Genomic DNA, 24,528 nt, shown 5'->3' with positions numbered 1-24,528 from the left:
ACAGTGAAAAACTGCCTCTCGGGGAACTCTGGGTCAAATAACCAGAATAATTTGCAAAATTGAGATAACCTCTCACCTCCCCGTGATCTCACGGCATCCAGCCCCCCACGTCCCCAGATAGCGGGGCCGAGCAGCAGGGCCACCGCAGCGGGCGGCGGAGGAAGGCGCGGGGCTAGACTGACGGCTCTCGGGTAGGAGGAGGAGAGAGCAGGCGGCGGAGGAGGGGAGAGCCGCCTAGAGGAGGGAGCAGAGGCGGGAGGAGACACATGCGCGCTGCCTGCCGCCGCCGCCGCCGCCGCCGCAGTCCTCAGCTTGCCAGGGACAGGAAAGCTTCGAGACCGAGCTGCCGCTGCCGCCTCCCCTTCTCACCCCCCCCCCATTCCGCGTGCCTCCCACACCCTCCTCCCCTTCTTCCAGCATCTCTCGGTGGAGCACTGCAGGGACTCGGCCCGGGCTGCCGTCTCCCCGACCCGGGGGAAAGCTGTGACCCCCGCCGCAGGAGCGGCAGGGCGGGGTGGGGGGCCCGGGAGAAGATGGCGACGCCGGGAAGCGAACCCCAACCTTTCGTCCCTGCCCTGTCAGTGGCTACTCTGCACCCCCATCATCATCCCCCCCACCACCACCATCAGCACCACGGAGGAGCCGGAGGCAGCGGCGGGGCCGGAGGAGGCGGCGGCGGCGGCGGCGGCGGGGGCTTCAACCTGCCCTTGAACCGGGGGCTGGAGCGCGCGTTGGAGGAAGCGGCCAACTCCGGGGGGTTGAACCTCAGTGCTAGGAAACTGAAGGAATTTCCCAGGACGGCGGCCCCCGCGCACGACCTCTCGGACACGGTGCAGGCAGGTGAGAGAGGGCCGAGGGCGGGCAGTGGGCGTGGGTGGCTGTCTGGCTGGCTGTCGTCCCTTCCCCGACGCGGTAGCCAGTCTGAGATCTGGCCTTGCTGAGGGACCAGCGGCCCGTGCTCTCCCGAGGAAGGGACCCGCGTGTGCGCTGAGGCGCCGGGAGAGCCGGGCTGCTCCGGGACGCTCGGCCCGCTAGCGTGTGGGAGCGCGTGGGTCTCCGGCTCCCCACCCGCGGCGGCCGTGTCGGGAAGTGGCCTCCGGGCTGTGACTTGCGGGCGCGCCCGGTGCGCGCAGTGAAAGTGGGAGGTTTCAGGCGGCCGCGGCCGTTTTCTGGGCCCCGCGTAGAGGCTGGGAACCCGGCCGCGGTGTCTGCGCCTCCGCTTTGCGTCGAGGCGTCGCCCGTCCTGGTGAGGACACCCAGACAAAGGTGGCGCGCCCTCCGCCGACCCGAGGGCATCGGCGCGGTGCCGCGAGGCCCGCGCGGCGACATCACTGAGCGCTCCAGCAACTTGGTGCCGACTGCGAGGAGGTGCCGAGGCTTCTCCTTCCTGCGCCTGTGCGAGGAAGGAGCGGCCGCTGAATCGCCGCGAAACCGAATCGCCGCCACTTTGCTGGGGGGGGCGGGCTCGGCTCCCCGGTTCTTTGCCTCTAGCTAACCGCCCACGCGGTTTGGTTCCTGCCACCGAGGCTACCTAGTTCTCAGTAACCCGAAATTTGCGGGGGCCCTGGAAAGAGACGGCATGGCATATTAAAAAAAAAAAAAAAGAATAATTAAAGTGAGCCGGTTTTCCTTCGTGAGCCCGACAAGTTGCAACTCGCGTCAGTGAGCATACAGCCTTTTCAAGTTATGTCATGTGTTGACATATTTCTGAGAGGTCTGCTTTCTCTTTGGTAGTTGGAGTTACTGGAGTGGGATCTATAAACAGGAAGGAGGCTGCTGGAATGCGATTCAGGCCTTGGGATCCCTACAGAACTGACTCGGTTCCCGACCGTCCGGTTTCAGCTCCTTGGGGGAGGGTTTGTATCTTGGCAAGCGCCCAGCATTTCCCAGAGCAGTGGGTGCTCCGTTTTGGAACCACCGCCCAGACCTCGTGGCTGTCATCACATCAAGGGCCGAGTGTCAAACCCCTAGGATCCTGGACGGCATGACTGTCAGCTCCAGATCTCCCAGTTTCCTCTCCTGCGGGAAGAGGGGTTCGGGCGAGGGGGCAGACAGTTGCCTTTTGGAGCTAGGTTTCCAATGCTCCCCTCCTTTAATTCAGCAAACTTTTATTGAGTCCTAACGAATATTTAGCCAGAGTTCTGAGTTCACTGGAGGCAAAAAGGGCTCTTAAGGGTCATTAAACTTTGTAATTTGGATTCAGGGATAGTCAGAAATGGGCATGAAGGAGGGAATTTCCAGAGTCGAGCTGTCAACAGCTGGGGAGTCTCTTGATAGGACTTCTTAGTTGCATTTTCTCAAGTGGAAGTTATTCCAAGAATTGCCTGAATCATTAACTTAAAAAAAAAAGTCCGTTGTTAAGTTCGACTTCCCTTTTGCTGTAGAGTGTACAGTGAGCTGTGGAAGGATTGGATATGACTGCAGAAAATGGAGCTGGCATGACCAATAATAATATGTGTTTGTCGTCCAGGATGGGGGCATTGAAAGTTGTTCCTCTAATTCAGTTATGCTGACGTTTATTTCAAGATGGGTGAACTGCTCTGTTGGCATTTCTTTGAGAAGACCCGTGCTTTTTAAAAAATAATTAATTAATTAATTTTTTTGGCTGCCTTGGGTCTTCGTTGCTGTCTGGGCTTTCTCTAGTTGTGGTGAGCATCATTGCAGCGCGAGGGCTTTTCTTTTGTTGCAGAGCACTGGCTCTAGGGCCGGGGGCTTCAGTAGTTGTGGCTCAGTTGCTCCAGGGTGTGTGGAATCTTCCCTGACCAGGGCTCGAACCCGTGTCCCCTGCATTGGCAGGCGGATTCACAACCACTGCGCCACCAGAGAAGCCCAAGACCCATGCTTTTAAAAGCAGAGACCACCTCTTTCAGTGAAGGCCTTACCATTTGAGGCACGGCAGTGCTTAAAAATATTTTGTTCTCTCTTGCTTGCTTGTGGCGAGCTGTGGTTGTGAATTCCGCAGGTTTTAATTATGAGCCCCACTTGCGCGTGTTTGATGCTCAGAAAATTCTAACTAGTTGAAACTTGGAGGCTTAACTCGCTGTCAAAAAAGGCAGTGTTAATTATGGGAGGGGGAGTGTCACTGAAGTTTGTAGAAAAGTTAGGAAAACCCTATAAAGATAGAGAGAATTCAATGTAGACAGCTATTTTACATGAAATTTCAGTACCTGAATGTGTTAAAGAGTTGCTTTTGCAAAAACATCTTTGCCTCAGGTCAAAGCTGGGTGTAAACCAAATGTATTCTGCCCTTTGTTCTATTTACCGAGCACTGTTCCTTATTTGGAAGAGCAAAACTCAAAATAAAGCATGAGTTAAAATTACCTCCGTTTGCACAGTGTTGACCTTTCCTGCATATAAAGAGTTCTAGTAGAGTGGAGTGTATGAACAGTAACATATACAATAAAGACAGTGGTTTCTCTGGGGTTAAAATGTAGTTTACAGAATATCTCTTAAGATCAGAAAGACATATGAAGATCCTTAAAGACCTAAGATGTAAAGTGGACTTTTTCATAAATTTTGGAAGACAGCGAGTGACATGGAAGGCTTTTTCTCACTGTTCAGTTGTATAATACAGACCATTTGGTTTATACCTTGTAAAAGTAACTCTTCTGGCAGCCCACCTAAGCAGAACTGCACTCTTGGGCAATGTAGCTTATCTGGACAGGAGTTGTGAAACTCCAGATGCAAACACAGAAACACAGAGGCCCTGGGCTGCTCAGTAGACGTTTAAGCTCTGTCAGTCAAGTGCATACATATTTTTCATAGGAAAAAAGCTCTCAGGCTCTCCGCCTCACTTTGAGCCTATCGATTTACTCATACTTGAGTGAAAATAGTTTGGTTGTATCAGGGTCTAGTCTTCTTGCAGGTGGGAAGGGGAAAGAAAGGCTGATCCACGCGGGTGTGGTGGAACAGGTGACACTGGCTGAATGGGAGAAACCTGGACAAAAGAGCCACAATGAGCACCGGGTGTGTGCTCTGCACTATCCCGCCCGGTCCTCCGTAGAAGCCAGTCAGATCCTCATGTACAGCTGGGGAGAGTTGAGTAATAGTTGCTGAAGATCATAGCCCTACTTAAATGGTGAATCAGGGATTGAACTCTGATGGTTTCACTCTAGTGTATATGTTTTTTTCTTTTTCTGCGTTGGGTCTTCGTTGTTGCACATGGGCTTTCTCTAGTTGCGGCGAGCGGGGGCTACTCCTCGCTGCGGGGAGCGGGCTTCTCGCTGCGGTGGCTTCTCTTATTGCGGAGCACGGGCTCTAGGTGCATGGGCTTCAGTAGTTGCAGCACGTGGGCTTAGTAGTTGTGGCTCGTGAGCTCTAGAGCGCAGGCCCAGTAGTTGTGGCGCACGGGCTTAGTTGCTCCGCGGCATGTGGGATCTTCCCGGACCAGGGCTCGAACCCGTGTTCCCTGCATTGGCAGGAGTATTCTTAACCACTGCGCCACCAGGGAAGTCCCTAGTATATATGTTCTTGACCATATTCCTGTTAAGCAGGGAAGGGGTGGAGAGGAGCAGAATTTGGGAGGGTATCTGGAGATTCATTCAACCCACATTCATTCTGCAAGTACCCACCAAGCGCCCTAAGTGCCAGGCACTGTTCTAAGCACTAGGGATACAGCAGGGACCAACAGAGAATCCTTGTATCCCTTCTGATGGAGTTTTCATTCTAGTTGGAGGTGGGTGAGGAGATAAATGAAGAAGTAGATTTTGCAGGTTGAGTAGGAAGAGTTATACTTCTAATATCTTTGTTTAGAAGTATACGTGCTGCTTCGTATTAAAGATGACTTATAGCAGCTTGTAACAACAACAGCACAAACGATGACTAGTAATAAATATCAACTGAAGCAGAAAATCTGCCCGATGAAAAGAAGTACAAAGATATGTGCATCAGGAAAGCAAACTTTTCTTTTCTGGTGCTGATTTTTTTTTTTTTTTTTTTGGCTGCAATTGGTGTTTGTTGCTGCGCACGGGCTTTCTCTACTTGTGGCGAGCGGGGGCTACTCTTTGTTGCGGTGTGCGGGCTTCTCATTGCGGTGGCTTCTCTTGTTGTGGAGCACGGGCTCTAGGTGCATGGGCTTCAGTAGTTGTGCCACGTGGGCTCAGTAGTTGTGGCTCTCGGGCTCTAGAGCGCAGGCTCAGTAGTTGTGGCACACAGGCTTAGTTGCTCCATGGCATGTGGGATCTTCCGGGACCAGGGCCCGAACCCATGTCCTCTACTTTGGCAGGCAGATTCTTAACCACTGAGCCACCAGGGAAGTCCCTAGTGCTAATATTTTAAATAGTGTCATTTTGGGTTAAGGAAGTTCCAGAGGGTGTTTGTATGACAAATGAAGCAGATTGAAAAGAGGAGTAAGAAAAGAAAGCGTCTGTCTCAGGCTGATTGCAGGAGATCCTGGAAAATAAAAAGGAAGCTCTTGGATTTGATGTGCAGAACAGTTGTTGAAAGTTGGTCTCATTAAGGAGAGGGAGGGCTGTGTCATTGCGAATATCTTTTTGGGGTGGCTTGAAGCAGAGAAGTCTATATGGGAAATGAAGGGCTTCCCCAGCGCGGGGGACAAATACTCATCGAGGTCCTGTATGTGCCAGTGCAGGTGCTGGAGGAGGTGCAAAGTGTAAGACACGACAGGAGCGCCACGACAGGTCCAGGAAGCCACGGGACTCTCAAGGCAGGTCAAGGTGAGATGCCAATAGCGTAGATAGACATTGCAAAATTCAGGAACTAAAAGGCCATTTCAGTTAAATGAGTTAGGAAAGACTCATAGCAGAGGTGGGATTGGGCTCAGGTTTTGTAGGATGGCTAGGTTTCGGATGGAAGTGCACAGGCACATTCTGTGGTGGGAAAGATAGTTTGAACGTGTGGAGTGAGAACCTGACAGCCTGAGACTTGCTGAGAATAAAACAGTAAGAGAGGGCATTCAGGCCTGTGCTTCTGGTCACATTCTCCCACCCCACTGTCACCATGTAATGAGGTAACAGAGCACAGGGCTCTTAGGACCCTTTGAGGATGCTGGGGATGGCTGAGGCCTGGGATATGTCAGCCTGTGGGACTAATGCCCTAGTCTGTGTGAGATACCTCTCTCCAGTGTCTACAGAGGCAAAGAATCTTCTCTGAGATCTGTGGGCAGGCTTACCTGCTGAAGCCTGACTTTCCCCCGCCCCACTCCCATCCTGTAGCAACCGAATCCTTGGGATATTAGCATCCTTTAGTCTTTGGGATGTACCCAGGACTTGGTGATATCTATTTGGTCTCAAAAACCATTCCATTTCGGTCATAAAGATTTTTCATTACAAATGTAATGAAACTTGAAATCACATGTGTTTTCGTAGAACGTGTGTTCTTTTATAGTTATATCTTGTTTCAAATTATGCTTCTGCTATTGAACTAAATTTATTCGTCATTGCTGTAATGATTGTTTATTGTGGTAGTCATTTAAATGGCTACATTAATGACATATATTCTGAATACTTCATTCATAAACAATGAGTCACATCCTTTTCCTTCCTATTATTATTTTTTGCTTGTTGATCAGTTTCAATGCAGAGGACTTCTAATAGTAAAAGCTGTTAGAACTACTAAGACTCCATATAGATGATGTCTCTGAACCATATCCAGATGTGCTCGTCCACGTTTCTGTTTGTGGCAGAAACAATCTCCACAAACATACCTCTATTCTCATTGCTTGCATTATGGGCTGCTCTTTCTTGAAAAGGCAGAAGCACACTAATCATGTTCTAGAATGTTCTAGAATAACAGCATACAACCATAGGCAACAAAACCTCTGGTAATTTTTGATCTGTGCCAGTTTATAAGGTCAGCCTAAGGTTTGACCTTCATCATTGAAAGAATTCTACCGGATTGTTTGTCAGTCACTGCGACATCTCATTTGATTTTTGGTGAGCGTATGTTATTAGGCAAAAATTCGGCACACCCCACTAATTAAAATTTTTAACTTCGATTGTTGACTAAGTTTTTTTTTTTTTTTTTGAGTTTTGTTGCAAACTTAAATTTTTCATGCTGTGGTTTAGCAGTTCTTTGGTGTAAGCATTTAAAGGGTATTTTGAAATCCATGTTGGTGTTGATCAGTGCAGAGGTTAATTTCCTTTTGCTCTTGCTGTCCTACTGGTGTGAACAAAGGCTTTTTCTGTCCTGTTACTCAGCTTCATCATTACTTATTTAAGCATAAATTGTTTCCTTCTTTTGTGTGTACTTTTCTATTTTTCCCCTTTTTCATATCTGTTTGTCTACCTACCTACCTATATCTGTCTACCTATAGCTATAGGTATATCTATTTACCTATGTTTATAGGTATACTTATATACTTGTATTTATAGGTATATATCTATATCTATATAAATTTATGTAGGTGTGTGACTTGCTTAACCAAAAAAGAAAGCCCAATTATATTTGCATATCTGATGCCTTTATTTATGTATAATTTATAGGAAGTCTAGAGGCATCTCTTATTGCTACAGTTCTTTTGTTGCATGAAAGTATTTTTTTTGTGCCAAAATTTTCATTTGCTCTATAAATTTCTATAGATAGAGATATAGGTATAAAGATGTTTTATCTTTAGGCTGGGCAGCATTTACTTTCTCTTCATCTCTTCCCAGAGTCATCTCCCCCAGGTGCCGTATTGAGTATGCTTTTTCAGAGACTTGGCAATTTCAATGGCAGAACTGCTATGAACTCTATTTAAGGTGCTTATAGGTTCATCAGTCAGACCACCTGACTTGAAATTTTGTCTGTGCCTCACAAAAACCTGTCTGTGATGCTACTTTCCAGATTTGGTTTAGCATTTTGGAAAATTAGACTTCTGCCTTAGAAAGACATCCGGGAAAACTGGCCTGGGCTTTGATCTGGTACTGCCACCAAGATCACCATTTGTGAACTCTTTCAGTGACTGTGTCACTTGTTGGAATTAAGGTAATTTGGTGTTAATTGCAGTGTTTATTTCAAATATAAAATTACAATCTATCATAAAAGGCTTAAGGATGTAAGACCCAAAACCCAGCTATATTTACATATCTAATGCCTTTGTTTATGTATAATTTATAGGAAGTCTAGAGGCCTCTGTTACCACTGCTGTTTTTTGTGGCATGGAAGTCTTTTTTGCCACAGAATTTTCAGCTGCTATTATATTTCAGACAAGTTTTTGTGTGTGTCGTGTGAATTGTTTAACGAAGAAAGAAAAAAAAAGCGAGGAAGAAAAGAAAAAATATGGAAAGTCAGGATTCCATGTAAGCCTTAGTTCAGGAAAACTAGGCCTGCCAATAAAGATGCAAGCTTGAAGCATGTCTGTGTTTTCTTCATCTTAATTTCAGAGTTCAGTAGTATTGCTTCCATAAACTGTAGTAAGAAGTCATACATTTGGAAGCCATCTGTTCCCACAGAGTAATTCAAAAATCGAGTGAGACTGTTTACATGAACAGAAAGTTGAGGAACTGTGAGAACGTGGCTTCTCTTGCTTTTACTCCATCAAGGCAGTAGGAGGGAAATGCCTTTATAGTTGGATTTCTGTGCGCTCGTACTTTTTCCCACCCCGTCCTCCTTCACTGGCCATAGAGGAGGAGTATAGGGGGGACAAAAAAAATCAGAGAACAACAGTGTTTGATTTGCATCACAGAAACATTTTATTTTTTTGCTTGATGAGACATTATTGCTCCTGTGTTAATATGATGTTGATACTGAGCCAGCTTAACTTATGGTACCTGGAACTTTTCCAGGATTTAAAAAAATTTTTTGCACTCATCTTCATTTTTTGTTGCTAGTATATAGCAATGATTATTTTATATAAATTTATTTTATTTATTTATTTTTGGTTGCATTGGGTCTTCGTTGCTGCGTTCGGGCTTTCTCTAGTTGCAGCGAGCAGGGGCTACTGTTCGTTGCGGTGCATGGGCTTCTCTTGCAGTGGCTTCTCTTATTGTGGAGCACAGTCTCTAGGCGTGCGGGCTTCAGTAGTTATGGTACGCGGGCTCAGTAGTTGTGGCTCGCGGGCTCTAGAGTGCAGGCTCAGTAGTTGTGGCGCACGGGCTTAGTTGCTCCGTGGCACATGGGATCTTCCCGGACCAGGGCTCGAACCCGTGTCCCCTGCATTGGCAGGTGATTCTTAACCACTGCGCCACCAGGGAAGTCCCTCCAGGATATTTTAAGTCACCAAGGTCAGGCTTTATAATTTTGGAATCTGCCGTGATACTCACTTTCTTCCTTTTGCTGTGTTTCCTCAGTCTCTTTGCTAGAGGGGCCCTAAGACCGTGTGACTTGAAGCAGAGCCGGGATCCCTCTGGCTCAGTGAGCCTTGAATTTCCCCTTCACTGTTCTCCCCAGATGGGCAGAGGGAGGCCCCATTTTAGTTTTCTTAATCTTCTGGCTTCTCCCGTGGCCTTGCTTTTGACAGCTGACCCCTGCAGCGCAGGCCGTGGAGTTTTGCTACTCAGTGTATTTCCCTAACGTTCTTTCCTATTTTTTGACGTTGATGCTGTACAGTGCTACAAGTAGCATCAATGCATCTGACCTGGTTCCGTCAGCTTGGCTCTGATTTGACGCACTTTAGCTCTGCAGGCAACAGTGACAATTTCAAAGATAGCATCACTCACAGACTGCCTGACTCGGCCTTCCTATAGATTGCCTCCGTTTTGCTTTTCCAGGTCATTTCCCTCACTTCGCCCTCCTCTCTGCCCTGGAAGAGTCTCCTTAACCACGCTCCTACTTTATCCAGTCCCCAGCCTACTCGAGACACGGGCCTCCCTGCCATCCCTTCCTTGCAGATCTGAGCACTGAATCAGGCATAGCTTTAAGGCACTTTTGCATTATTCCCTTATGGCATTTTTTTGTTAGTTATTGCCTTCCTCTTTGGTGCTTTCCCCAGATTTCAGCTTTTTCCTCCTTCGCTGGCCTGTGAGGTCTGGCTAGGCAGGGGTTTTTCCTTATTTTCGTATGTGCCCTTCATGCCTGTCACAGAAAATGCTAGATTAACATCAGTGCACCGTTCTGTCTCCTCTTTCCTACTCACAGCCCTCTCGTAGTCCCCACACTCTCAATCCATCATCTTGGATCTGCCACTATGCACAGTTCGCTGATCTGCTGCCGTTTTTTTCAGCGCTGACCTTATTTTTTTTCACATGGCATCTTTTTGCTTTTCAGCGTCACCCACTGTATTAGTTGGCTCGGGCCGCATAACAAAATACCACAGACTGGGGGGCTTAAACACCGGACATTTATTTCCTCCCAGTTCTGGAGGCCGAGTCCAAAGTCAGGGTGTCAGCAGGGCCGGTTTCTCCCGAGGCGTCTCTCCTTCGCTTGTCATCGGCCAGCCTCCCTGTGTGTTCCCATGACCCTTCCTCTGCGCCTGAGTCCCTGGCGTCTCTTTGCAAGTCCAGATTTCCTCTTCTTATACAGACACCAGTCACACTGAATTAGGGCCCACCCGTAACCTACTCATTTAACCTTAAGTACCACTTGAAAGGCGTAATCTCCAAATAAATCACATTCTGAGGGTTAGGGCTTCTAGGCATGAATTCAGGGGGACACGATTCAGCCCAGCACGCACTCCCTCTGGTGTTGCTGGTAGCTAGCTACTGTTCCTCCCCCAGCCTGGATGCAGTGACTTTGTGCTGTGCAAGTCTGCCCTCCCAGGAGGCCCAAGCCAGGCCTGTCTCATTCACCACTCCAGCCCCAGGACCCAGCACAACACCATGCTGATCCCGCCTGGGTGCGAGGTAGACCCTCAATAAATGTTATTGAGCGCATGATGTGCTGTAAAAGGGGAAGGGGCCACATTCATACTTAAAAATGGGTGACTCTGGCCAGTCTGGGCCCCCCTTCTCCCCACCATCTCTCAAAAATTTAGAATCTTCTTTTTGGTGGTTGGTGGGTCCCCAGAGTTATGCTTTCTCAACAGTAGTGAAAAAGGAAGATAAGGTTGCTTTTTTTAACATTTGCAAGTGTTTGATAAGCCAGGTTACATCTGGATGTAGAGTTATCCTGACGTCTGAAGGGGATGGGTGCAGTTTTATTGTATCAAATAGTGCTTGAAATTAACAAGTACAGTGAAAGTAAACAGTTTTTGAGTACCTATCATGTATAGGAGCTGTGGATGATTAAAAAAATTAGAGACATAGTTCTACAGTACATACTTCGCAGAATTGCATAAGGATTAAAGAAATAACATCTTTGAAAGTACTATACCTGTATTCTCATTAACAAGTGTCTTTTCCAGATAAAGCCTTTTAGTCTGTCTTCCATCTTGTGTAGATTAGAGGTTAAACGTCAGCTTTCTTGAGCCTCAAAGACCTGGGTCCAAACCTTGGCTTTGTCGACTGTAAACTGTGTTACTCTGACCAGATAACTTAAACCCCGAGTATCAGTTTTCTATAAACTGATGTCAGCTATAAAATGGGAACAATAGGTACTTAGCTGAGTTGTAAGAACAATGATTATAACAACAATAGATAACATTGTCAAGTGCTCTCTCTGTGCCAGGCATTCCTCCAAGTGCTTTATATGTTAATATATGTATTAAATATATGTAATATATACATTACCTCATTTAATTCTTGCTGAGTGTTCTGTTTTCACTGTAGTAGGAGCTCAGTAATTCCTGACTCTTCCAGATGTTAGCTAGGTTCCACTCAGCCACCTGTATCTGATTGAAATTCATCTGCCTCTGAAATCCCTTTCTTGACCATTGTAGCCTGAAGAGGGAGTTTAGATATCTAGAAACCACCCATTCACATCTCTCCCTCATTTAATAGCTGAGAACACTGAGGTTCAGAGAGCTTAAGCCCCTTGCACAAGGTCACACAGCAGGGCAGTGGGCAACTCCCAGCAGAGGGCCGTTTCTGTGGAGCCAGGAGGCTACACTGGATGGACGGAAGACCTCCCTCCCTCCATAGACTTCTCAGGTCCGCCCCACCCAGACCAGCCACGGGGAAGGTCCCTAAAAGAAAAAATACTGTGAAACCTTTAATAACATGTGGTCCAAAGCTGGGGAAAACAAGATAGAAAACTAAGAGCGGTTACAGATTAAATGTGTTAGTTCAGGATTTTACTGCATGTGGTTTGGAGGACATGCATGGGCTCCGTGTAAATTGGCTCCCAAGTACTAAAAGGCATGTTGGGAAGTCCCACCCAGACTTACAACCTGGAGGTCCACAGCCGCCTATCATAGCAAGGGTTTTCTTAGACCTTGGAATACATTTTCCTGTGGAAATACAGTAGTAAGCGGTGGTTTGGTTCCCCCGCCAACCCTCTATTTAACCCTAGCAGAGGTGGGCCTTTGTGTCGATGACGTTTCTTTGGAAAAATGTAAGCTCCGTTCTGACAAGGAATTCTGAACCTGGAGATCGTGGCATCAGGATGTGAACCTCCTGCCTCTTGGGGATAACTCTCTCCCCTGCGGCCGTTCCTACCCGATGTCGGAAAGTTCCCCTCCCTTCTAGGCCCCTTGGTCAGTGGGCCCAGCAGACTGGGTGTCCCTTTCCCCCGGTGTGGGGAGCAAGGGTCGGTGTAAGTTGGGGGTCAGCTCTGGGACTCCGTGAGGCCTCAGGCCGAAGAGGAGCCGGCCCAGGAGATGCCCCCTGAGGGAGACGGGCAGGGATTTAAACATCTCTCTGCCTAATGGTTGTATTTGTTTTTGCATATTATCTCCCCAACTTATTTATTTTAGACTTCGAAGCAAATGACGGAGTCTCCCTGAACTTCAGGTTTGTAATTTGTTAATAGTGAAAATACTCTTCCTCACTCAGGGCTGTTGTAAAAGGAGGTACGCGGAGTTCGGGTCTGGCTCAGAGTGAGTGGCCCGCAGATGTCGCCGGCCTTCCTAGATTCCCATGGGGTTATGCGTCACAGTAAAATAATATAACTTTAGTAAAATGGATAACTGCACATCGTTAGCCTGTCATTGGCGTAGTGGCTAAGAGCACACGTGGTTGGGTCTCAGTCCTGGTTCTACCAGGATATGGCCAGTACTTAAGCTCCCTGAGCCTGGTCATACAATCAGGGATAATGATCATAGGATTATTGTGAGGAGGAAATGAATGAGTATAGGTGTAAAGTGCTCAGGTCAATGCCTGGTGTTGACGTTTGCTGTTATTATTATTATTATTATTATTATTTTGCGGTACGCGGGCCTCTCACTGCTGTGGCCTCTCTGTTGTGGAGCACAGGCTCCGGATGCACAGTCTCAGCGGCCATGGCTCACCTGCCCAGCCGCTCCGCGGCATGTGGGATCTTCCCGGACCGGGGCACGAACCCGTGTCCCCTGCATTGGAAGGCAGACTCTCAACCACTGCGCCACCAGGGAAGCCCCCATTATTATTATTATTGTGGCCGAGCTGCGTGCGGGATCTTACTTTCCCAACCACGGATTGAACCTGCGCCCCCTGCAGTGGAAGCTTGGAGTCCTAACCACTGGACCGCCAGGGAAGCCCCGCCATTATTAATATCATATAGTCCATTATCTTTAGAAAAGAGAGTCAATCTTCTAAGGCACAAAAAGACTAAATTCCTGGAAATATTGTGACATTAATAAAATAATCTTGATATCCAGAAAGCTTCAATATACATGCTTTAAGTATGTGTCAGCATTATATTCTTTTGACTGTCTTTGGAAGGTGATGGAGTAGGTGCTATTTATTCTTCCAGCTCTGAACATTCAGGGCTTACGTGTAAGGAAACCCAGACTAGATGGTGAAATCATTTTCCTTGGGTTATGTTACTAGTAAGTGTTTGAGCCAGGACTGTATCTTCTGAGTTTTTATGTGATTTCCATTCATTCCTCAATATAATAGCCTTCGTCGGTTTGATTCATCAAGACAAAGAAATCCTGAGGGGACAGGCTGGTAGAGAAGAGTGCTCCCCAGTGGAGAATGGGGAGCGTAATCTGGGGCTACACTATGTATTCCTGCAAAGGGTGCTGGGACCAAGGCTTGTTTGGGGCCTTGGGATGGAGGGGTAGGAAGGAGGGGGTGGGGCCTCAGAGGCGGGCTTGTAGCACAGCTCTCTGTCCTCTGCAAGAGTCCTGCCATAGATTTAAGAACTCTTCCAGATCAAAATAAACAAATTGATCACCTTTGATGCTCTTGGCAAGAAACAATTTGTGAATCTTTTTATGTTCCTGGCAACTGCTCCGAAGATGTGTAGCAGATACCTCTCTAAGGAATGAGAACATGTCTATGAGGAAGCAGAGTTTAAAGAATAAATACTTGGATTTAAACGTATCATTTCTTTTCTCATTGTTTTCCTGGCATCAGCATTTGTTTTGAACTTTAATCAGAAGTCATTTCTTCAAAAGCCTGGTGATAGGTTCAGTATCACCCTGAAGTTACTGACAAGGGAACTGAAAGGGTGATATGGTCTGGGCCCTTCAGGGTATTTCCTCCTTCAACCCTCATAAGGGTTAACCCCTACCCTTGCAAGGTAGGTAGTGTCCTTGGAGTGGAGAAGGAAATCGGTTAGGCAATCTGAGTACGTTTGTAGAGCCAGTAAGGCCAGAGCTAAAGTTGGGATCAGAACTCGGGTTGAAGAAGTGCTGGAGTCTCTTGCCATTGAAGGGGAGCAGAATATGCCACCCCAAAATATGCCACTTTGGCATATGGATTATTTTGAACCGAAAGTTACTTAAGAAACAGTCGGTGCAGGGACACTGTGGCCTCCTTTGTCTCCCTGAAAGCAGGAAATAAATCTCCTGTGTGAAAGGTACTCTTCCTGTACCAAAGAGGGGTAGAAGGCATTCTTATCACCAGAGATAGGGAATCCAGGACCGAGAAGGCTGTATAAACAAATTTACTTCTTCACTCGTTTACCACCCCAAGCTCAAACCCCTTTGTCTTGTCAATTTTTCACAGATTTATTTATTTATTTATTTTGTCTAAAAGATAACAACAGCTGCCTGCTTTGGTCACTTCTTTCAGTATCGTGTATTTTTGAGCTCCTGTATATAGGGAATTTGTTTTTTTTCCTGTTAATTGTTTCATATCAATTTGATTATTAGGCCAGCCAAAGAACCTAAAAGGAAAGGAGGAATTACGTTTTCTTCCTCTATGCCGTGCTCTATTGTAGTGTTACTGCATGTTTAGAGCTGGAAGGACAGATCGGAGGGGGAGATTTTGCAATGAGAATCGAGCCCAGAGCTTTCTGATAGGCAGTCCTCGGGGTGATTTACAGACTGAGGAGTCAGATTCCAGCCTAGTGTTATTCCTCTCATTAATCTGAAAGTGGATGCAGAGGGCCAAGGTGCATGCATGATGGTTTCTAGCCCTAGTCCTTACCTATTGCTAGTGGCCAGTTATCAGTTCCATTTCAAAGAACTGTGCTTTCCAGCAAGCAACAGTATTGGTTTTAAAAATCCTCCAACATGTCTATTATGTGAAAATTTAAATAACACCTTCAGGTTTTTAGTTTTGGTGTAAACTTTTGTTAGACTTTATAATACATAACTTATTTGAACAGCCTATTTAAAATTTACTTTATTTTATTCCCTCCAATGAGAAATGAATGAATAGCCATTGGGTGAGTGACCAAGTAATTTCTTCCTAGGCCATTCCCTCTGTAACACAAGTGCTTACATTCTCAAAGTTGTTTTTTTAAGTAATAATCATTGAGTCAATTTCTAATGCATTTTATATTGTAATGAAGATCCTTCAATGCATTAATTAATTGCTTTTAAAATGTTATAAATGAAATAGCACAGCAGCCCATTTTGGCTAAAATAGCAGCACAGTTTATGGCTGAATAACCAAAATTTTTTGTGTTTATGCAAATTGATCTAATTCAAAGGAATCTGACTGTGCAGCTGAAGGCAAATAGACCTCTCTTTGTGCAGTTCCCTTGGAGGTGAGGGTGATAATCTCTGCATGCAATTTAAGGCGATTATGTGTATTTTTCTGTCTTTAGGAAGCCTGGCTAAATCAAAGTTAATTTTAGTTGTACCAGTCCTTCCAGTGGCTATAGTCTTGTAATAAACCCTTAACCGTAGTTTGTTCAGATATTTGCATTTAATGCTTTCTTGTGTCCGTGCAGTACTTTAAAGGGTGCCATGCCATAACTTTATGAGTGTTAATGAGGCAAAGTCTGATCTGTTTTATGAAATTCATTCGGCAGCTGTGAAGACTTGCTGTTGCTTCCCTACCCCCCGCCCCAAAGTCCTTGGAATCAGTATGTTAATGAAGACTTGGTATCTCAATATGAAATTGGCACAGTGGGAGTTCCGAGGTAATGTGCCCTGACAGAGCCCTTAATGTCTGCCTCTTAGGGAGTGAATGACAAAGACAGGATAGGCCAGCTAAGTGCTTTCACAGTCAGGCTGCCTGGGTCTTTCTAAAGTCGGTCTGTGTCTTCAGTGTGTGCACCCTCTGTGTCTCAGTGTCTTAGGAATCTCCTCTCTTCTGTCAGCCAGGCCTCCTTGATTGTGATCTCTTAATACCACATAGTAGATTGGGTTGGATGAGCCCCATCACCTTTTATTTTTTATTTATTTATTTTTTTTGGCCTCACCACGACACATGTGGGATCTTAGTTCCCCTACCAGGGACCCAACCGGTGCCCTGTGCAGTGGAAGCGAGGAGTGTTAACCACTGGACCGCCAGGGAAGTCCACTTTTTTTTTTAATTGAATGAAAGATTCTTTAAATTCTTCAGTGCTTTACACTTTTCAAAAGTTTCACACACATGATTTCATATACTCCCATAATAACCCTTTTCCCCCTTATCCCTATATTCCCTCCCCCCAACTAGTAACCACTAGTTTGTTCTTTACATCTGCGAGTCTGCTTCTTTTTTGTTTTATTCACTAGTTTGTTGTATTTTTTAGGTTCCACATATAAGTGGAACTTCACTTAGCATAATGCCCTCCAAGTCCATCCATGTTTCTGCAAATTTCATTCTTTTTTGTGGCTGAGTAATATTCTATAGTATATATATACCATATCTTCTTTATCCATTCATCTGTTGATGGACACTTAGGTTGCTTTCATACCTTGGCAGTTGTAATTAATGCTGCCATGAACCTTGGGAGCTCCATCACCTTTGGATGAAAGACTTCAGCTTTCAAACACATTGCTTTGTGTAATTCTATGCAACGCTCATTCCTTTTTCAAGAGAACATTAGGTCACAGTGGACATCACAAGAAGTGCTCTTATAGGATGCCCCTAAATAGTGTCAATCTAAGTCCAGGTTTGCTGGGGACAGTCTGGTTTATACCTTTTGCCCTGGACTACTGAATAATAGCACCTCTTTTTAACACATCCCGATTTGGATGATAAATTACATGATCACCCTACTCATGGGACTTAGACACCATGTTTTAAGATAAACTGAAGTGGAGACAAGGTAAATGACTTGCCCAGGCCCTCTGGCCACTTAAGTGTCAGATCAGGTCTAGGATATGAACAGTTTATCCTGGTCATCTCTGTCAACTGCCCATACTGCTGCCCTTTGAGGGAATGACAATGCTTGGCTGGTTTCTCATTTTAACTTTCACAGCAAGAAACCCTCGCAGGAAGGTCTTTGGCATTTGTCTCTAATTTTAGTGGGCAAAACACAGCACTCATTTTAAAATTGTGAAATACAGCATGCGTAGAAAGGAGTCTATATAAAACATAAGCATGGTTTAAATGATGATAGTAAAATAGGCATAGAGACCTAGAGCAGACAGGGAGCTGGGACTGGGGTGGGGAGGTGATTGCCTGGGGCGGGACAAGGGATGATAGAAACAGTCTCTGTCTTGAGTTAGCGGTGAACGCGCAGGTAGGTATGCGTTTGTCAGAATGCAGCAAACTCTACGTACAAAATGGTTGCATTTTGTTGTATATAAATTATACCTTACTAAAGTAGACTAAAAATGCCCCTATGTACCCATTACTCAACTTGAGAAGTGGAACATTTCCCATACCAATGCATTATCCCTGATTAACAAGCCATTTAAAAGCACAGAATAATTGGGGCCTTGTGGCTGGTGCCTACTATAAGACTGATATTTCTGTATTAGTGGACAGATTCTTTGATCTTCAGTTTCTTTATTTCAAAACAGCTTGTTAACTGTCCACGTAGTCATACTAATCAAATATCCTAATTCTCTTTATGAGCGGCACTTTAGTTTATGGATAGAAAAAACTGAAACTGAGCCAGGCTTCCTGGCATCCCTGGGATGGCGCTGGCTAATGAAATCCAGGGCCTGAGAGCATTTGCTGTGCACCTGCCGGGCGCCAGACACTTTGCAGGCCTGATCTCATTCTTCCCCTCAGCCTACGCGAGAGGTGTCGTGTACCTTAGATTTCGTGGAGGGCAGGTGCTGAGGCTCAGAGATGCTCAGCAGCTTGCCCAGGATCCCCACGTGGCAAGTGGAGGAGCCGCGGCTGTCACCCCCAGCAGCCTGACTCTGAAGCGTTTGCCTTTCCCACCAAGAGCAGTCATTAGAAAGAACTGCCTTCTGCTGGGGAAAGCAGGGCCTTTTGGCTAGCTCCTTGCTTGTCCCCTGGAGCCTGGGATGGTGTGATGGACCACCCGCGACCTTCCTGCGTGACAGCCCTGACCAGGCGCACTCCCTGCCCCGCTTGCTCCGGGGCTCCCTCCTGCCCGCCCAGGCCAGCTGCCTGATCTGATAGGCCTCTGGGATCAGCGCCACCCTGCTTACCCACTGGGTTTCCCCACACCCTCCTCACCAGGCTTCGTGGCTCCAGCTGCCTTTGTCTTTAGTCTCCATATGTTCCAGGTTAAGTGCCTCTACTTTGCCTTTGATCACGCCTTCCCTTTCCTCTCTGCATGTGCCAAAGAAAATAAAACAGAAAACAAAACAATCAAAAACGAAAACTCCAGATCTCTAGTCCCTGTCAGTCACCCCAGAATCTCAGCACCTGCCTCTTCTGTGATGTCCCAAACCCTGGCCTCTCTCTCCCGCTTCACCCCCATCTTTTCTGAACTTTAGGCTTTTGGTCTGTAACTGGCAGTGTAATTGATTGCGTTGATCCTTACTTGTTATTTAACGTCATTTCTTTTCTCTCCAATTGATAATAACAACAAGAAGAATGATAATAGCTTTATTTCTTGAGACAGGTATTGTGTTATGTATTTCAGTTAATTCTGCCAAATAATCTTAGGATGTCAGTACATGTTTTTTCCCTGTTGGACAGATTAGAAAATCGAGGCTCAGAGAAAACAGCCTAAGATCGCACAGCTACTGAACTAGGATTCAAACCTCAGTTGAAACTGGGATTCAAATCCAGTTTGACTTGAGTGATCCCGTCTTACTCTTTACTGACCCCTTGAAAGTCCCTTGAAAAGCATGGAAAAGAAAGGAAACTGACATTTATTGTGCCTTTACTATGGCATGTGGTAGAGGTGGCTTACTGTATTATCTCACAGGATCCTTATTCTAATGCTAAAAATTAGATACCGTGATCTCCCCAAAATTGAGGCCCAGTGTAAATAATTTCCTCAAGGTTAAAGAACTGATAAGTGAGACATCAAAATCAAAGCAGGTCTTTCTGCTCCTAGAGATGCCCGCTCTGTGCATGAGGAACTCCTAGTATATATTCCTTTTTAAATTCTCTGTGAGGCCTAGCACAGTGTTGGATGTCAGTGAAACTTTTCAATTAGTTACAGGTTGATTGAAAAAAATCAAAGGTTCTTTTTATCCTGTTAGAAGCATGAGAAGTAGTTCAGTGGGGAAGCGTAGAGCCCACAAAGAATGTTAGCTTTAGGGAAGGAACAGTATAAAAACAAAGATGAGGTGGAATAGATCCTCGAATGCATGGAGGAACCATAGAATTTTGTTTATCTTGAGAGAAGGACTTTATCCCTTCCTGAATTTTGCTCTGGTGGAGCAAGAATGTCTAAAACTAAAAGACAGGAGAGGATGACTGAAGTATTCTGGTTCCAATTTGGAGATGCTGTGTTGTTAGCTTTTTCCAGTCGGCTGACTTCCCTACTTCCAGCTGCCCTTCTCAGGCACAGAAATAAAAGCTAACGGCCGGTTACCCCTGGGCCCTTTCATTTGTGGATTTGGAGACCATTGATATCCACCCTAGAGCTCACCCTTCAAAGTAATTAACAATTTAAAAAAAAAAAAAAAACTAAACCAAATAGGAACTCCTCTACGTTCTAAAAATATGTTAGAATTTTGTTGTTCAAAACAAACACACTCTGACTACTCAGTACATCTTGTACATCTTATCGTTCTTAGTACAAGGAACCTAGTGCACAGAGAGGACAGGTCTGCATGAGGCGTAGTTCCTGGGTCTTGGAGTGTGTCCTCCACTTTGGTTTTTGTCAGCAGAGCATTTCTGCCGAGTGTACTGCGTGCCAAGGGAGCAGTTGTCGGTGGTATTCGCAGAGATGTGTGTTAGCACAGAGCCAGAGGGGACTGCGGTGTAGACTCTTGAGTGACGGGCACCAGCTCTGCCTTCCGCACGTGGCCCTTTGTGCTCTCAGTAACTGGAGAAATGCTGGCTGTGTGTGCTGGGTTTTCTCAAAGTGTGCTAGGGATGGCATCTCCCAGCGCTGGCTGTGAGCTTCTTAGAATTGTGTCAGTACATGATGGGCGAGCTCTCCCAGAAAGAAACACCAAGGGCTCACATCACCGTGTCTTTGTCACCGGCTTCCATCTGTTGCTTGCTGAGGTTTAAAATGATTATGGCTGTTTAGGGAATGGGCTTGGAGTCCAACAGATGAAGGTCAAATCCCTGCACCGTCAGTTACTAGTTGGGTGACTTGGAGCAATTCTGAGCTCTGATTTTTCATCTGTAAAATGAAAGTAATAAAACTTATCTCCTGGGGTTGCTGTGATGATTAAAATAACAAATTCTAAATACATGGCACTTGGCACATGTGTGCGTTGTGTATGTGTGAGACATTAGTAGTAGCTGTTCTTTGAACTACGGTGGCCCCAGAGGGAGAGCTATTTTTAAATGACTGATGTGCTCACTGCTTCCAGTCCCCATCCAGGCTGGGGACCTGCATCTGTCTCTGTCACTAGTCTGGGAACATGTCTCTTGGCTGATACAACTGTCTCCCTGTTCCCTTCTGCCAGCCCTCTGCATCCTCTTTGTACTCTCCCAACCCAGGCAGTGCCTGAGGACTCCCGACTGTACACAGGGTGTCAGTGATACTCAACCAGACTAGAGCTTGCTGCTTGGTAATGGGAGGACTTTGACTGTCTCCCCCTGGCTGGCCGGTCAGCTGCAGCTCCAATGAGGCTGTGGTCCCCTGACCAGTTACATTGACCATCTTATTTGAGCCATCTGGGAACTCAATGCAATACTCCTTGAAGCTCCATGACTTTCTTTCTTTCTCTATCTTTATTTATTTATTTGGTTGCCTCGGGTCTTAGTTGCAGCAGGTGGGCTCCTTCGTTGTGGCTCGAGGGTCCTTAGTTGTGGCTCACTGGCTCCTTAGTTGCGGCACACGGGCTCCCTAGTTGCGGCATGTGAACTCTTAGTTGCGACATAGATGTGGGATCTAGTTCCCGGACCAAGGATCGAACCCGGGCCCGCTGCCTTGGGAGCTCGAAGTCTTAACCACTGCACCACTAAGGAAGTCCCCTCAGCCCTGTGACTTTAATTTGGGGCCCAACTATGATATGGCAGGGCGTCTTAGCTCTTGATAAAGATGAAATGGGAGGGAAAGAGAAAGAGAGCGAGTGAGAGAGAGGGAGAGAGAGAGAGAGTCGTCCCAGCCGGAGAGCAGGGTGATGTAAAGGCCCGTTTTGCTTAGCGGTACGAATGCTTAGGGTGATGATGCTTGATGGACAGGGATATAGTTCGGAAAAAATATTTGTGAGCATTATTTTCATGACACTGACTAGAGAAAAAGAGCTCAATAAAATCTTAACCAACCTCTGGGGGCAATGTAGGACGCAGCGTGAGAAGGCAGTGTACTGAGACACGGGCGAACTGAGGTAGTGAAACTCACGAGGACTTTAAAAGGCTTTTTTTTTTTTTTTTTTTTTTTTTTGCGGTACGCGGGCCTCTCAGTGTTGTGGCCTCTCCTGTTGCGGAGCACAGGCTCCAGATGCGCAGGCTCAGCGGCCATGGCTCACGGGCCCAGCCGCTCCGCGGCATGTGGGATCTTCCCGGACCGGGGCACGAACCCGTGTCCCCTGCATCGGCAGGCGGACTCTCAACCACTGCGCCACCAGGGAAGCCCTAAAAGGCTTTTTAAGTTCTGCATTCACACTTCACACTTTATAAAGTAAGAAATGCTGTGTTTTGTTCTTCAGTCCTTCATCCACCGTGTACTTAGTATCCAGTATATGTAGACTGTTGATGAGCTTGTCCCTTCCCGCTGCTTATCTCCCTTTGTGATAAGAACAGCAACAAGCACCTGGCCAGATCCTCACTGCCAAGGTTGAGCTTCCTGCTCTTCCACCTGCTGGCCTAGTGACCTCAGGCAAGTTACATAATCCCTCGGTGCCCCAGTTTCCTCACCTGTAAATAGAAATGATAATAGCACCTATTTCAGAGGGAGCCGTGTATAGCAGTGCCTGGCGTATGAGAAACAGTCATTGTTAGCTATTATTTGTTTCTTATTTATTTGTTCCCTTCTTTCTGGTCATTCTCTCCCTCCATATCATCAGATGTGGAGAGCGACCCTGTTTTTCTTTTTGTCTTGTAACTAGTATCCTTAGTTCCCAGGATCCCTAGTCTGGCCCATGGTAGGAACTTAGCAAGTATTCAAGCTCAAGAAATGAATGAGTGAATGGATGGATGAATGAACACAAGTCTCCAGGCTGGATGCTTCATCTACACTGGTGAACCAAATGCAGTGCCTGCCTTCATGGAGCTGGGGGTTAGTCTAGGGCAGGGGAAACTGGAGACGTATAACGACAAACGGCGACAGGGGACATGCAGGCTGAGAACCAGGTGGGACTGTTTTGGATTGCGTGGTCAGGGAGGAAGGAGCATCTTCAGACGATGTTGCATGTTGACTGATAAACAGGACATCTTTTTCCCTTCATCCGTTCGAAGACTTAAAATAATTATTTGTGGGTTCCTCCCCCTGCTTTTTAAAGCATTTCCACTCAATTATTCCCTCCCTTCAAACATGTAAACTATTATCTGCATGTTCTAAAGTTTTTAAAAGGAAGGCAAACAAACTTTAATGATTTAAAAGATTTTAAAAGGTCAGCCCATGGAACTTAAAACTGATTATGAAACACTCACTTGTTTGCTTTTGGTTGCTTGGAATTAGTTTTTTTTTTTTTTTCTATTTTGGTATATGGGATATTTATTGGTTTTCCTTCATCTTTCCCTTGTCTGTTTGGATAAATTCAGCCAGTAAAATTCTTTCTGGATGCAGTAGTGATAAAGATTCTGTCTTAGTCTTAGGCTGAGGTTTACATTAAATATTTACACGTACATTCTTTTTTTTTTTTTTTTTTTTTTTTTTTGCGGTATGCGGGCCTCTCACTGTTGTGGCCTCTCCCGTTGCGGAGCAACAGGCTCCGGACGCGCAGACTCAGCGGCCATGGCTCACGGGCCCAGCCGCTCTGCGGCATGTGGAATCTTCCCGGACCGGGGCATGAACCCGTGTCCCCTGCATCGGCAGGCGGATTCTCAACCACTGCGCCACCAGGGAAGCCCTACACATACATTCTTGAATGTTAGCATTACAAGTTCTTTTGGCCAATGGATAGTGAGATAACTGAAAAAATCAACCCAAAATGTCTCATGGACAAGAATCACCTTCTTTTATTAGATGGGAGTCCTCGTTAAGGTGGACTCTTCCTTCATTCCTGTCCCACCTTGGGAATGACCCTGACCATGGGCAGCAGAGAATTGCTAGAAGTGCTGGCTCTTTGCTGCTGCTTCCCCCAGCACAAATGATTATGTTCCCTGCTGCAGTCAGTAATTTTATAGATGGGGAGGTTAGCTTCAGCTCTGCACCCCAAACTTTGGTGAAGATGGCCTCTTGTACAGCTCAGCTTCACACAGCCAGGAGTTGTGTGTGCGGTTATCTTCAGAAAGAACCATGCTGGGGAGGGCTTTTCATTCATCTTCTCTGCACACAAAAGGTTTTCTCTCCAAGCTGAAGGAGACATTGCTCTGTAGCATAGATCTGCAAAACAGAAAGCTATGCCTGTGTGTGTCTGGGAGAGGGATACAGAGTGGTCTCTGTCCCGCTTGTAAAAATCATCAGGCAGGGATTTCCAAAGCTTTGCATAGGGCTGGTGATTTTCAGCTTCTTGTGTTGACTAAATGTTAGCAAAGTTTCTTGAACCCTGCCCAGTGCCTTGAAAACAGCTGAAGAGCAGCGAGTACTCAGGGACCCGTTTAAACTGAACCGAAAGATTGATTCCATTTAAATTGAAAGATACAGAAAGCATTGCCCAATCTGTATTTAAGTAAATGTATATTTAGGTATTTATATTTTCTTTCACTCTGTCTATTTAAATTTTTCTTGAAATGCCGGCAGGAACCTCATTTTGGCTGAAATGAGAGAGCGAAGTCGGCTACTGAGCCCTTGAGCTCACGTGTCTGGTGGAATGGTTCGAAGGTGTGCTGGGGAGTTCAGAGGGCATGAACATTGTCAATA

General features: G+C 46.2%; 1 protein-coding gene across 5 annotated transcripts in view; it reads left to right on the top strand.

The window, feature by feature from the left end:
- Positions 1–331: 331 nt before the first annotated feature.
- The window catches only part of LRCH1 (leucine rich repeats and calponin homology domain containing 1), a 190,300-nt gene continuing 166,103 nt past the window's right edge, over positions 332–24,528 (top strand). For all 5 annotated transcript variants that reach the window (XM_059996247.1, XM_059996246.1, XM_059996250.1 and 2 more), the window contains exon 1: positions 332–840. In XM_059996247.1, coding sequence (XP_059852230.1) covers positions 534–840 — 307 coding nt within the window. In that variant the 5' untranslated portion in view covers positions 332–533. The remainder of the gene's footprint in view (positions 841–24,528) is intronic.

This window comes from Delphinus delphis, chromosome 18 (genome assembly GCF_949987515.2).
Source record: "Delphinus delphis chromosome 18, mDelDel1.2, whole genome shotgun sequence".
NCBI classification, from domain to species: Eukaryota; Metazoa; Chordata; class Mammalia; order Artiodactyla; family Delphinidae; genus Delphinus; species Delphinus delphis.
This window is presented reverse-complemented; position numbering and strand designations above follow the sequence as displayed.